The 16,354-nt window shown below is 41.7% G+C and overlaps 1 protein-coding gene across 1 annotated transcript; it reads left to right on the plus strand.

The window, feature by feature from the left end:
• Positions 1–6,159: 6,159 nt before the first annotated feature.
• irf2bp2a (interferon regulatory factor 2 binding protein 2a) lies at positions 6,160–8,936 on the plus strand. The gene is made up of 2 exons (XM_052089570.1): positions 6,160–7,098; positions 7,587–8,936. The coding sequence occupies exons 1-2, from the start codon at positions 6,336–6,338 to the stop codon at positions 8,306–8,308; spliced, it is 1,485 nt and encodes a 494-aa protein (XP_051945530.1). The 5' UTR covers positions 6,160–6,335; the 3' UTR covers positions 8,309–8,936.
• The last annotated feature ends 7,418 nt before the right edge of the window (positions 8,937–16,354 follow it).

Below are 16,354 nucleotides of genomic sequence, written 5' to 3' on the forward strand. Positions count from 1 at the left end.
TTTAGAGGTATTTTTAAAAGATGATTTTGTCCTCTTTATTGTTAGTAAGCACGTTTAATACAACCTTTTAAGTCAGGGCACAAGCAGAATAATCGGTTAAGAGCTAACGATTAATCGAATAATCGTTTGATTAATCGATTATTAAAATAATCGTTAGTTGCAGCCCTAATGCTGTCTTTAGCCGCTTTGGATGCAACGAATATCGTATGCCAACTCGATCTGGATTTGATGAACAATTTTGATGTTAATGAAATATGTAGCCTAATTAATAAAATTCATAGCTATCAATTCACACGGAGTATACATGGACATTTGTTACACATATTCGATGGGGATGAGAAAGCGGTTGGAGCGGCTGCAGCGTAAATAGCTTCATTATAATGGGAGTGATCTAGTTTAGTTTTAGCATGCATGCTAACATTATCCATCCTCTGATCTTCATGGTCCGAGTCCAGCAAGCTTTAGGCTGTTCCTGGAATAGAAGCAGAAGAGAATGATTGGACCACCCATGGCTACGCCAGTGATTGGAGAAGAAATTATAAAGAGAATGAGCAATTTTGAGTTCGGCCTTTAAGTTTGACGGTACCGGTTGGGTCACACGGTCTCAGGTACGGGCTTCAACTTCATAACCGTGAAGATCTCTAATAGCAGTGTGCCAAGAAGCACTCGGAAAACCTTAGCAGCCCACTTAGGAACTGCATAGCATCATTGTGGCGTGTTTGGTCCAGGCAAGCACCTATTTTTATGTTACACCGATTCATCCATTCTTTTTGAGATCTCTCCTAGCATGCATAATTACCAGACTAGACTAGCCATTTCTTCTTCACCATCTTTTTTTTGTTGTTGTTATAACTGTTGCACATGTGGCACATCTGGCACGTTGCCTGAATCATTACTTACTTTTTATGTTCCACTAGCTGTCGCCATGGAAACTGCAGCATGTTTGGCAGCGAGCCTTTAAAGGGGAGAGCGAGCACAAGGGAGAGGATTGCGAGCTCTCAGGAGTTGGCCTACATCCAGTGTTATCATGGCGAGGAGCTCAAATGGGGCTGTTGGCAGCACACCAGGTTTCAGAGAACAAAGATGTGAGCCACTAGTGTTGGCTGCAGAGCGGGCCTGGCATCCTTAACCATTTCCCAGCAGCCCCCCCAATCCTTTCCTCTCCTCCCCTGCTGGGACTGCAAGAGGATCTGAATAAAGAAAGAGGCTTGTTTTTCTCTGAGCTGCCCTGCTCCAATGACATCACCTCTGCAGCCCACAGATTCCAGACGCTGAGTGCATTTTTTCTGCTTTCTCTCTCTCTCAGGCCCTCCATTTTGACTGAATTCCTCCATTTTATAATTGCTCTACCTCATTGGCATCACAAAATGTTTGCCATTGGTGTCGGAAAAGCGAGAGCGAGCCTACTGTTTGCTCAAATGAGTATAATGTAAATAATTCATTACAACTAGACGAATATATGTCTGAAAAACGGGGACTGAAAACGTTCCAAGGAACGAAAATGAATGAAATATTTTGCAGAAGGTAACCGAAAATGGGATGTGACGAGGAGGAGGGCGGGACCGGGCCGTGACTATGCATGCCCGACCCCCAATCGGGCTACTCAGCCAAGGAGAGGGATAAGTGCAAGGCAGAACGACGGTGAGAGAGAAAGAGAGAGGAGAGAGAGAAAAAACGTCGCCTGGTCCTCGATCAGTCCTCCACCCTCTGGTGGATGACAGCCTCTCCTCCCTGGGCAGACCGGAGCAAGTCCACTGACCCCTGGTGGATGGAACGCCCCTCTGCGTTTTGGCGGCCGGTAGGGAGCCCCTGTGCCCCTGGCAGCGAGCCCCTCCTCCCCTCGTGGACGGGAGCCGTTCCTCCGCGTCCAGGCGGCCGACAGTGGCGACTCTGTCCCCCAGCGGACATCCACGGCTACTCCTTTGGGTGGATGGCAGTGGCGAGGACTCCACGGCAGCATATCCCTCCTCCTTCCCGGGCTTCGGCACCAATGTAACAAGGTTAAGGATGGGAAAGGAGGCGGTGGGGACCGGCTGAATGGTCAAAATAATATTTAATGAAACAAAAAGACACACAAATGTACACACGGCAGCTGCGTGTGGCTCTCTCTCTCTCTAACTGCCACATCCCGTTGCACTTATCCTTCTCCTCGGCTGTTTAGCCCGATTGGGGGCCGGGCTTGCGCCCGCCACGGCACGCCCCCACCCTGCTCTTCATCACATCCCATTTTCAGTTACCTTCTGCAAAATATTTCGTTCATTTTAAGTGAGTGAATCCAGTCAGGCTTCCACAGCAACCAAATTGGCCGGTAGCTAGGGTGGGTAGAGTAACATGGGGTAACCTCCTCGCGGTCGCTATAATGTGGTTCTCGCTCTCGTTGGGGCAGCGTGATGAGTTGTGCGTGGATGCCGCGTAAAATAGCGTGAAGCCTCCACACGCACTACGTCTCCGTGGTAACGTGCTCAACAAGTCACGTGATAAGACGCGCGGATTGACGGTCTCAAACACGGAGGCAACTGAGATTCGTCCTCCGCCATCCGGATTGAGTTGAGTCACTATGCCACCACGAGGACTTACAGCGCATTGGGAACTGGGCGTTACAAATTGGGGAAAAAAGGGGTGAAAAAAAGATATACATTTATTGAAAAGACGTTATTTTATATAGGCTACTGTTTACTTTGCCTGTGATGAGTTCTATGCTGATAATTCACCCATATGAGAACAAAATGTATTGTTTATTGTCATTTTTATTTTTCTAAGACTATCAGAATATATAAAGTAATATATGCACACAATGTACAAAATACAATACATGACAGGGTCAGAAATGTAGGTGGTCTTGGGGTAAAAATGTCACCTAAAATGACAAAAATACCCCTAAAATGCCCTCGTATTGGATTGTTTGTATCTAACATCTGATATTGTTCTTAATATTCGATCGTAGTCCTAGTTACACAAGTTAGATATTTTCTGGCATTAAATATGAATTAATGTTGATTAAATTCTTAAGGCCCTCTCTCTCTCTCTCGAACTGGCACCTCCGGCTCGTCTTCATCCCCCTCCCGGCTGATTAGACCGTTTCTGGGCTGGGCGTGTGTCCTAACGGTCCGGCCCCACCCTCCTCCTCGTCACATGCCCCTAAATGTGAATGTTAATTTCTGACACTGGAACATGATATGCAAAACAACTCTATGCAACACACAAGTGGGGTAGCACAGTATGCAAATGATTCATTACAACCAGTTGATGACATGTCTGGCTATTTTGAGAGTGCCGAATACACCTAAACCTAAATTTGATATTTAAATGACAAACTATAGGAAATTAGACGACCGTAGAATGTTTAGTAATCGTAAAACCGAGGTTGCATACAACAAAAACATTCTCTGTTGAATTTGTGAGCTGGTGAGAAAAAAAAATAGCAACACGGTAAACAGGATGTTGCATGTCAGTGGGGCTATCCTGGTGAGAGCAGGGGTTGCCATGGTTACCATTTCCTGAGAAATTCACAGCCAATCAAAAGGAGGAAGAGAGACTTTACAAGACCGTCTGTGCTAGGAAAAACGGGGCAGAATGACATTGTGTCAGCGAGTTCAGTCAACACACTTCAATGAACCGTAAAAGGGGCAGTACACGTCATAGCATGTGCCCTTGTTTTATAGACCAGACGAATGTTGTTTTATACCGTCTACACCTCTTGAAATGTGTCTGGGGGGGATTTTTCAAGCAGTAGAGTAACTTGATTGTAAGACGTTTCAAAGCACTCAAGAAGCATTTTTTTACTACCAAAGAAAGAACACTGTTGGTGATATGTGCAACTTATATAACATGATCAATATTTCATTGTGTTGTTTTCCTGTACAGTACAGCAGACATCTTTAGCAAGTGGGTTATATAATGCCGAAAATGGGCCACCTCTTGGGAGGCAGAGAGACAAATATATAAAAGTCTGCGAGGTAATGTATAAATGCACAAACTTGGGCTATCTCAAACCATAGAGGCTTCAAGAAAACAGTATTCCCGTTAACTGAAATCAGACTTAGTTGCAATTATAGCATCAAGCAGGAATCGAAAGTTGACGTACTAACCCCTTAGTATCACATTCATTGACGCAAGAGCTTTTTGGTGTTACTTGTTCCATTCAGTCTCTCTCTCTCTCTCTCTCTCTCTCTGCCAACCGAAGTGTTATTTTAATGCTGTTCCACAACTGCTGAGTCATGATTATTTAGAAAGCAATATCAAGCAACAACCGTCTAGCTAAAATGTCAGGAACGTTGACCTGGAGTGCCACCAACTGAACATGTTGAAGTGAAATCTGATCCAAGAGGATATTAGTTGTCAGACTGGATTATAGATTGTTCTACGGGTACAGAACACACCAAAGTACTGCAGTTTTATTAGGGAGCTTTTGTGCCAGTGGTTGATCATAAGCCCTGGCTGCGGGCCAAGAGATTTGATGTTCGTTGAGCAGGGTGCGGCGAGCTGTGGGTATGTGACTAAACATCTTACTTCCTCTTTCTAACGTCACGAGGGCTTGCACAAACACATCCTGCCTTGTGTCTGCAGATTTCAGCCGCATTGCTTCAGCTCAACAGCCCTGAAGCTGCACTCAATTGGAACGAATCCAAAACAAAAGGGAAGGCCCAGAAAAACACACTATTTGTTGCTAGTCTATACACTATTGACACTGTGCCATAGTAATAATACTAGTAAACTTAAAATCGTAATGTAACCTAATGCACACATGCAACTAACAAAAGATAAAACAATAGTGTTATAATTTGAGGGCAAGCTATCATTGTGTGTTGTTGCATAATACAAATGAAAATTAGTGTGAATGATGCAATGTGATGTGCAGTGCTTAAACATTTATCGTGAGGTGTTATTCTTCAACGTTATTTCAACAGTGGACTAGAATGCTTAAAATGAGCGCTTAAAACAGCATGCAACTTCAAAATCACAACCAAGACAGTAAAAGCGTCCGCCATACTTTTATTGCTATTTTAATGCATGACAGTACACGAACTGTCACTATTTAATGGAATAAATCTTAAATCTTTAGCTCCTTTTAGTTTACCATAAGACAGTTTATAGTCTCTTACTGTCATAAAATCTGTTTTATACTAAAAATGAAAAAGTAATGGCTTTTTTTTACCATCAAAAATTATATACTGCATTTTAAAACTAAAACAATAATAATAATACATCATTTTTTTTTATCCATCGTGTTAATTACACACGTCTATCATCACAAATAGCTGCTAACATAAGTCTACCATTAGCTTAAAGTATTATCTGATTTTACTGTCATTTTGTAGGCGGTTCTAAGCAAAAAATAAATAATTAAATATTTAATTTTTATATTTTTTTACACGTCTCGTCAAAAATAGCAACTACAATAAGTCTAACTTCAGCAAATTTAAAGTATCATCTGATTTTACTGTCATTTTGTACACTATTCTAAACTAAAAATAATTAATAAAATAATACAATATTAAAAATATTTTTTTACACATGTCTATCGTCCAAAATAGCTACTAAAATAATAATAATAATAATAATAATAATAAAATGTGACTGAATCTCGTTTATTATACCATTTTAGCCAGCTCACAGTCTCATCTGATTTTACTGTCAATAATTACTAATAATTGCTGTTATTAACTAATAAATAAATAAATAATAATAATAAATAGAAAAAAAAAATATTGCTTGTTTTTACCAGCTGTATTAAAAAAAAAAACTTAAATTAAATATTAAGTTACGCCTTTTTATAGGGTTAATTCAATCGTCTATCGTCAAAAAAATAGTTACTAAAAAAATAAAAAAAAATAAAAGGTGAACGCTCACCATGGACCAAGAAGTTGCCTCATTTGCATATATCGTCCTCCTACGTCAGCGAGTCTAACATAACTTTCAAACGCAAAAGCGTACTTTCGCAAACCTTTCGTGTATTTCCCACTTCTCGCCGTCGCAGCTCTCTGGCCTCGTTTCAAGTTGTTAAATAAAGGAAAAGAAGGAAGGGCGGGGGAAAGTGCCCTGACCACGCATGCGCCGGAGGGGGTGTTCTGTCAGAATCAAGTAAATAGAACGGGAGCGGGGCGGTGACGTCACTGCTCCACATTGAGCTCGAGTCTGGCCGCGCGCGCTAGTAGTGAGTGAGTGAGACAGAGCGCGCGTCGTAGTAAGGTGCACACTACCATGAAGTTCTGTGTGTAACTTAATTGTTATTACTTGCTCGACTGTGAGAGGTGGGAAGTGAGGGTTTATCGGGTTTCCTACGGTATCCGTGGACATTTATAAGAGGATTTTGCTCTGTCTAGGGGTCAAGAGCGATGTCGTCCGCGGCGGTAGCTGCTTCGAGGAGGCAGTCGTGTTATTTATGTGACTTGCCCCGCATGCCGTGGGCTATGATCTGGGATTTTACCGAGCCCGTCTGCAGAGGATGTGTGAACTACGAAGGAGCCGACAGGATCGAGTTTGTCATCGAAACGGCCAGGCAGCTCAAAAGATCTCACGGGTTTCAGGAGGGCAGGTCGGCGGGACCGGGGAAACAGTTGTCGGGGAAGGACATGCAGTCGCTGAATCACGCGCCGGGAGACCCGGGCTCGCGCCCGCCTCAGTCCCTGGATCGCTACCCGCTCTCCTCGGAGCGTCCGCCCAGACTGGGACCCGAATACCAGTCTTCACGGCATGCGAACGGATTCTCAAAACCGGACGATCCTCCGGAGCTCAACCGCCAGAGTCCGAACCCGCGCAGGACTACCGGCATTCCCCCCAATCTCGTACCTTTGGTGAACGGCAGTATGGCTCACGCGATGAACGGCAGACCGCAGATTTCGGGTCTCGGCCCCGCGGAGCTCGGGGGGAATAAGCGGCCAGCTTCCGTCTCCAGCACGGAGCACGACAAGGACAAGCACAGACCCGACAGTATGACACCGGAGATCGGCGACAACCACAAGACCCGGGCGGATGACTGGATCAACAAGAACAAAACGGGCCGGGATCTAATGCCGCTTAATCCGTACGACAGCAGATTCAAGAAGGAGCACATGCAGCGGGTCATGTACGAAACCAGCGTTCCTGCATCCAAATCAGGTATTTTGGGGGTGTTTTTCAGTGTATTTAGCGTATATACACAGGTCTAGCCTATATATTTATAGGTATAGTCATATGTTATATATATATTTACATGTGAATGCATATATGAAATGTATTTATGTAAACGTATAGATGTATATTGCATATAATATAAGCAAAATATATACGTTTACATGAATGTATAGTCATTGCATTCAGGATTGGCTAGGTTGAATTATGCTGCAGCCTCATAAATGGCCTGGTTTGAATGAAAGCCCTGTGGCATGAGTCAGCTGCATGGAAAATTTCCGCTGATCAAAGCTCAATGTGTATTTGCATGTGGTGCATTTGCAGTCAGCCTCATTGTTACGTCTGGCACTACATTGCATCATTGCATCTGCCACATTGTTGTTGTACAAAGCTGATTTACATGCTGTAATCGACGCACTATGCCTATATGCTGATGAATTGACACAACAATACTAACTCTTCATGCACTCCTACAGATAGAGGCAAACATCCCAAGAATCTGAAGCGAAAAGCCTCGCCAGAGCCGGACGGGGAGAGCACCGCCGGGAAGATAAACGGAGACGGGCAACATTGGCTCCCGGCGCCGGGAGACAGCTTGAAAATGCCCCCAGGGCCCCCATCCAGCTTCGCCCCCCCTCCCTCCATGATATCCCCACACCCTCGCACCACCCCTCCGGAGGCTGCGGCCACCGGCGGTCAGAACGGACCGTCTCCAATAGCGGCGCTCATTTTGGCCGCGGACAACGCCGGGGGAAACAGCTCGCCGAAGGACGCCAACCAGGTCCACTCGACCACGCGCAGAAACAGCAGCAGCCCGCTGTCCCCCAACCAGCGCCGGCTGGCGCAGAGGGAAGGCTCGGGCGGGGGGACGCCGCACGTACCAGGCATGGATCCGCTGCATCCTCAGAGCATCCCGGACTCGTCGGTTCCCAGCAGCATTCCGTTGTGCTGCACACTGTGCCACGAGCGGTTGGAGGACACACACTTTGTACAGTGCCCGTCGGTGCCGTCGCACAAGTTCTGCTTCCCGTGCTCCCGGGAAAGCATCAAACAGCAGGGCGCAACGGGAGAAGTGTACTGTCCGAGCGGGGAAAAATGCCCGCTGGTGGGCTCGAATGTACCGTGGGCTTTCATGCAAGGTGAAATAGCCACGATTCTCGCAGGAGACGTCAAAGTAAAAAAGGAGAGGGACTCTTGATTTAGTTTTTTCTGCTTTCACATTTTTTTGAAAATATTTCAAAATATTGGTCTACATAAATATGAATATCACATGCATACCATCCAAACAGAAACTAACAGACTTGTATATAATGGACATAAGGGACGTGCATACTTGGTAAACATTGCTGTACATTTTTTTGATTTTTTTTCATACATTGTGTTTATATATTTTTCGAAGATAAAAGGTATGTACTCATTATAACGGACTACGTCCCTCTTTGTCGATGTTTAATAACGATTTCTTGATGTACTATTAGGTATGGTGGCAGTTCCTGTTAAACGTAGAATGTGACTAATGCAAGTCTACGAGCACTTGGCAAACAATGAAAAAACGCTTCTAGCTGTACTTGTATGCACTTGTTTAATATTGCCAAATACATTTTCTGATCTTGTATTACCCTAGAGTCTTTGCTTGCTTTTTGTGAGGATCTGACTGTTAGGTGTGCTTGGTTTGGCTCGCCTCAGTGAGATTTGAGATGGCTGTGACGCATCACGAAGGGGCACATGTCCGATGTATGTCCTCCAGGATGCGTGGTTTCAATTTTAACCTGGTTAAACTTTCACATTAAAGTCTTCCATGTTACAGTGGAATTACATTAGTACGTTCTGAGTAGTAATAATAATAATAATAATCAGTAAGGGGCCTACTTAAGATGTAATTACTTCCTGGATTGGCTTGTTGCTGCTGCTGTTGTAATCTACATCAATGACATGTAATATGGGCAATGAAAGTTAAATAGTTACCTTAACCAGTTACTCGTTCGTGTTTGGGTACAGTATGTGTGAGTGTGTTGCGTAATCAGTACGGGGGCAGGAAATTGCCTAATCAGAGACATGGGTGGAGCTGTTTAAAAGCAGCTGTGTATTGACTAATGTCTTCTACATATGACACCGCAGTTACTCAAGAGTATATTTAGATTTCTCTTGCATTTTAAAGCTGTTTCATGGAAGATCCTTGCAAATTTAGGCTAAAATAACATATCTTTGAAATGCATGCATCACATTTTGCAGCACGATATCAATGTAAATGCATCTTTTAAATGCATTCATCATGTTTTGCAGCTCAATATCAATGTAAAGGCATCTTTGAACAATGCATGCATCAGTTTTTGCAGTATAAAATACATGTAAAAGCATCTGTTCGACGCATTCGTCAGATTTAGCAGCCTAAAATACATATTAAAGCATCTTTTAAATGCATCATATTTTGCAGCACAATATCAATGTAACGGTGTCTTAAAATGCATGCATCAGATTTTGCAGTATAAAATACATGTAAAAGCATCTTTGAACAATGCATGCATCAGATTTTGCAGCATAAAATTCATATTAAAGCATCTTTTAAATGCCTCATATTTTGCTGCACAATACCAATGTAAAGGCATCCTTGATAAATGCATGCATCAGATTTTGGGGCATAAAATACATATTAAAGCATCTTTTAAATGCATGCATCATATTTTGCGGCATTAAATACATATTAAAGCATCTTTTAAATGCATGCATCATATTTTGCTGCACAATACCAATGTAAAGGCATCTTTGATAAATGCATGCATCATATTTTGCGGCATAAAATACATAGTAAAGCATCTTTTAAATGCATGCATCATATTTTGCTGCACAATATCAATGTAAAGGCATCTTTGATAAATGCATGCATCATATTTTGCAGCATAAAATACATATTAAAGCATCTTTTAAATGCATGCATCATATTTTGCTGCACGATACCAATGTAAAGGCATCTTTGATAAATGCATGCATCATATTTTGCGGCATAAAATACATAGTAAAGCTTCTTTTAAATGCATGCATCATATTTTGAGGCAATTATATAACCAGAATCGTGCAACAATGCAGTTTTGCATACAGAAACATAAACCTTTCCCAGTCGCATTTATACACACATGCACTGAGGCTCGAGCAATGCGATGAGAGCATGGTAGCTTGTAAAACAACACATGGTCAGTCTGGAATTCCCAAGTCACTGTCTTAGTTCACCCTTGTTTAGTGTCTTGCAGTAGTAACCTAACTTCTTTGTGTTTAACCTGCTTTAGTTTTGCTCAAAAAGTCTTTTGTGACTAATAACATCAAGTAATGCATTCATGCTTTATAGCGTTTAGTGCATGCATCAGACGTTGCTGCGCGGCATCGATACAATCAACAATATAGCAGTGCAACAATGCTGTGTTTTGGAAGGCATGAATATAAATCTTTCATATGCATGGATACACACAGCTTGTAAAACAACGTGTGATCACATGGTCAGCTCTGGAATTCCCAAGTCACTGTCCTCAGTTTACCCTTATTTAGCATCATGGCAGGAGTATGCTAGATTGGCCTGTATGTTATCGGTTTAAGTTTTGCATGGACAGTGTATTTTGTTTGAATTAACATGTTAATAAAAACAAGCATTTGTGCATATATAGTACCGAAGGCAAAAAAAACCAACAACCTTACAATGACCCTTTGGAAAGTAATGATTGGATGTGATTTTTGCATCTTTTTAAAAGAAACGCACAAATTGAAATGATGTTGTAATCTACATTATGACACAAAGGTTCTCCATTGAGCTTAACTTGAATTGAACCCAGAACGTTCCTTCAAGTAAGGTTCATTCGAAGATACATCAATGCCATTAGTGGTCTGAGCAGGATCGGTTACTGGAAAAGCATGCATGAATAGCTAACCGCTCATTATTTAGGAAAGGATTATTAGGAATGTGTTGACGAAGCCACACAGACTCGACCGCAGATGGATGTTGTAATTGGAATGATGAAGGGAAGATCATGCAACCTTGACTCATCAATGCAAGACAATTCAGAATTGGAAAGATAGTGAAAGAGAGAGCACAGCTTTGGGAATGACTCAAAATAACTCTCAGCTGCGGCCTGGCCAGCGAATTTATTTTCCACGTCTGCAAGTTTGAAAGATAAACAGCCGCTTAAGTCCTCGTTTGTGGCTTTTACTGAGATGTTACTTCCTTATTATCAAATTACATAAAAACATTCATAATAAGTAAATCAAGCCAATCATTTTGGAACAAAACTACTGGTCAAAAAATAGCCTTATAAAGGCGTCCCCTTCATTATTTTATTCTTGCACACATCACTAAAATGAGCTAATGTCAGCACCCCTTTTGACATTATTTACCAATGGGGAAACAAACTTGTTTTTGCCTCAGACTCCAGAAATATATAATATATTTTAAAATCCTTTTAGATTCTGGTTTAGTGCATATGTTCCTTTTGGTAACATCATTTATAAGACCCTATATGTTTAAATCCCTGGCACTTAGCATGGCTCTCTGAGTAAATGGTTAAATTTGACCCATTTTCTAAAATGCTAACCAAATGTGGCTCACAGAGTATAATAATAACAATAATAATAAACACTGTAGTGATGTACAACCCCAATTCCAAAAAAGTTGGGACATTATGCAAAATGCTAATAAAAAGAAAAAGGAGTAATTTGTCAATTATATTCACCCTTTGCTATATTGATAGCACCACAACTACACATTATATGATGTTTTACCTTGTGAATTTCATTGTTTATTTAATAGACAGTAATTTCAAATCAGATGATTGCAACACGCTCCAAAGAAGTTGGGACAGTCGAGTGTTTACCCCTGTGAAACGTCCCCATTTCTTCCAATAACACGTATTAAGCATTTAGGCACTGAAGACACACGTTTGTTTAGTTTTTCCATTATGCATGTCTTCAGCTGCACATATATATTGGGGTCTTCATTGCCGAATAGTGCTTCATGATGCACCACACATTCTCAACTGGTGATGGTCGGGACTGCAGGCCAATCTAGCACCTGCACTCTCTGTTTATTCGGTCAGTATGTGGTTTGAAGTTGTCCTGCTGAAAATTCAAGGACGTCCCTGGGAAAGTCGGTGCTGGATGGCAGCATATGCTGCTCCAAAATGTGTACATATCTGTCTGCATTAATGGTGCCCTCACAGATGTGCGAGTGACCCATGCCATGGGCGCTGACACACCCCTGGCCCATACAGACACTGGCTTTTGGACCTGATGCTGAAAACAGATTGGATGGTCCATTTCGTCTTTGGCCTGGGGAGCATGACGGCTGTGTTTTTGAAATGTGGACTCTCCACTGTTCTACTTTCCATCTAAGTTGGGACCGAGCCCAGAGAAGTCGGCAGCGCTTCTGGACAGTGATGATGTACGGCTTCTCCTTTACAGAGTAAAGTCTTAACTTGCATCTGTGGATGCAGCTGTGAGTGGTGTTGACTAACAAAGGTTTACTAAAGTAATCTAATAAACCATGTTCATGATATCCATTACAGATGAATGATGTTTTTATAGACAGTGACCAGATTTGACCAGATTCCTTGAATCTTTTAACTATATTGTGCACTTTAGAGGGTGAAATGCCCAAATCCTTCCAATTGGTCTTTGGGGAACATTGTTCTGAAAGTGCTGGATTATTTGCTGAAGCATCTGTAAGTTGACAAGTCTGGAATGATTCTTGCTCTTGAAGGACTCGGCTGTTTTTGGAGGCTCCTTATATACTATGACACGATTGCCTGTTTAACATCTCCTTGTTATTTTAACTCGTCAAACTGTTATTAGTCTGAAACTGCCCATCTAAACGTTTTTAAAGTGTGTTGCAATCATCTGATTTGAAATTACTGTCTATTAAATAAACAATGAAATTCACAAGGTAAAACATCATATAATAAGTAGTTGTGGTGCTTTCAATATAGCAAAGGGTGAATATAATTGACAAATCACTCCTTTTTGTTTTTATTAGCATTTTGCATAATGTCCCAACATTTTGGGAATTGGGGTTGTAAAAAGGAGAGACCCGTGCCATATCTAGAGACTAAAATGTTATGAAGACATTGGGGTTGCCTCTTTTGACCTGGACAAGTATGCAAACCCATAGCAATGCCTTGGCAACCACCAGGAACACCTTAGCAACCACCCAATCATTGTGGCAGTGAGTTTTGCACAGACAGGCACCACTAGCATTTTCTTAAGAAAATGCAAGTAATCTAGTTATGAAAGCTGTTCTGTGTTAATCAGTCTCTGTTGATTTTCCAGGAGTCTCTCCGAACATGTTTATGCGTCTCGTGTGTGTCCCCGGTCACCCCTGGTTCTGTCCGTTGCCTGGTACAGTCGTGTAGTAAACACAAGGTATCTTGGCACTCTGTTGATTTCAATACTGGGAACACCAGTCCTCTGAGCTTCACCACCTCTCTTGACAGCACAAAGAGAAAGAGAGCACACACACAATCATGACAACGGATGCAGCACAGAATACTTGTTCAAATGTACAATAGGTCGATGGTTTTTAAGTGGTGGGTTGCAAAAATATGTTGCAGGTCGGTTCTGATTGGACCATGCATGAATAGCAGGGATAAAACAATGCAAACATTTAGTTTTCAAGATGTTAAATTGCAGGAGTCAAAATAACATTCAGTTGGAGTGGTGGTGGTGTAGTGGTCTAAAATCCATAACTGGTAATCAGAAGGTCACTGGTTCGATCCCCACAGCCACCACCATTGTGTCCTTGAGTAAGGCACTTAACTCCAGGTTGCTCCGGGGGGGATTGTCCCTGTAATAAGGGCTCTGTAAGTCACTTTGGGTAAAAGCGTCTGCCAAATGCATAAATGTATAGCCACCATAGTTTTTACAGTACATTTCTGACATGGTAAAGTAATCTCCAATATTTGGCTATTTTGTTTACTTTTGTATGATAAAGCATTTTGGCCCAGTGTTTGGTTGCCATTTGCACCCATGTAGAATATGGGAATACAGTTTGAACATGACATACAGTTTGCTGCCAGTGCATTTGGTTTCCTACTCGTTATCTATTCGGCAGATAAGATTCTTCGCTCACTAGTTAAACCAGTGCCCTGTTTCCGAAAGCACACACTAATGAGGAAAGCACACTCATATCTACTATTAAACAAACTTGGTCTTTGAATCCAGATACAGAGTTCTAATCTGCTTAGAAATGCATTGATATTACAGACAAACTCAAACACTGATTAAAGGTTAACCAGGGTCATGTGACAGTCCTTTTGAAGAACCACTGTAATACGTATGCAAGAAATCAACATGGCTTTATAGTTTTAAAAAGCAACACAATCACATTTTTTTTGTGGTAATACCAAAATGCATATTAAAATGCATTTGGATAGTTGATGCATGTGCAAGATTATAGTTTAAGATAACGTATCTATGATTGCACAAGGGAAAGCGTATACTTTAGGTCCTGACAGTGTCAGAAACCTGTACATTTTGACTTTCAGTCACATCTTTAACCAACCATTTAAAACAGTCTCATCCGTTTATGTGAAATATAATGTTTTCTCCCCAATTTGGAACGCCCAATTCCCAATGCGCTCCAAGTCCTTGTGGTGGCGTAGTGACTCGCCTCGATCCAGGTGGCGGAGGACGAATCTCAGTTGCCATTTGTATTAAGATATATTTTAATACTTCTATTGTTAAAGGCACTCCAACTTTGGGAAAACGCTATATAATTCAACAAGGAGTGCTGAAGTCAACTGAACCTGCCTATCTCTGTGTAAAAATAAAATCCTGACGATGCCACCTTATCTAATGCTATTTTTTGCACATGTAGTTTTGCTCCAAAATTAAAGGCAGAAATTGTCCTTTTGACCTCCCTCTACAAAATATTTGATTACTCATTAAATATCGAATTCATGGCATTTAATATCAGCTTTCATCATCATTTATGTATTTCTTTTACCATTTAAAAATTATCAAAAGCAACATTTTGAGCTGGGAACCTTTGGTTGAGTTGACACAGAATTGAGTTTTTAATGTCAGCTGCCAATTTGGGATGAAATTAAAGCATGCATTGAATACATTGAGTAAAGTACATGTATTTTGCATGCAATTCTGTGATTGCATGAAAGCTTGCTTGTGCATTGCATGCTCTCAATGTAATCCTGTCCAAGCAATAACATCAGAACAGTGAAAGAAAATATATTTTGGACATTATGATATTATAAACCTCTGCATTTAACATATCTTTCCCTAACCGCCACCCTGACATAATTACCCTTCATAAAGGAATGTCGTTTTCCTGGTGACCTTTGCACAAGCACAGTCAACAACAGACGTTCTGTGTCACCTAGTGAGAACTATTTTACAAACCAGTTTACATTTCACAACCTTCTTTGGCCCGTCGCCCGTAGACACTCCCAGTCATCTTGTTAAGCTTGTGTTTCCGCAATGCCTGTTTACTTTCGCTGTGTTGTGAAACTTCTGCGCTTGCTAGTTTTGTTAATCATTGCATTTGGAAGGTTTGTGAACAGATGAGGTGGCAAATAAATTGTACAGTATGAGATGAAATCATGGCAATTTTAATTAAAGCTTCCAGGGAAAATGTCTCAATGCTGATGTCTTGAGTGACTGTCTGCGTTGTGGTGAATGAGTAACGCTCATGATTTGTTACCATGCCAGTTATGTTTTCGTTACAGGCGTCCTGTATGGGTGGGATGGGTGGGATAGTTCCCCACCACTTTTTGAAAAAGCTTTCATCAGATAAGTGTCTAACGTCTCCAGTTCTTAAGCATATCGAGCGATGTTCTTTCTATTTACTCTGATATCGCAAAGCAAAATGCAAACCGATGTGTCGCCACTCATGATGTCCATGCACTAACTCATTTATTAAAAGAAAACATTATAATTGGGCTGTAACACTTAGAGAAGGGAAAGGAGGAAGCTGGGACCGGCTTGACAAACACATAGACATTTAATGACACTTTTCAGTGTGTAAAGAAACAAAAACACGCAGTACTTTTCAGCCAGCTGCGTCAAATCATAAAGACATTCAGACACGCGGACAAGCTTCGTACATCTCTTTCTCCCATCTGCCACTGTCTCTTCTTCTATACTCCCGCCTCCTCTCACTGGCTCCGCCCAGATGACGCTGGGCTCCGCCCTTCTCACCACATGGGTGAATTAGAACTCAGATCTCCTTGAACAAGTAGTGAAATCTTTACCATAA

This window comes from Xyrauchen texanus, chromosome 24 (assembly GCF_025860055.1).
Source record: "Xyrauchen texanus isolate HMW12.3.18 chromosome 24, RBS_HiC_50CHRs, whole genome shotgun sequence".
NCBI lineage: Eukaryota > Metazoa > Chordata > Actinopteri > Cypriniformes > Catostomidae > Xyrauchen > Xyrauchen texanus.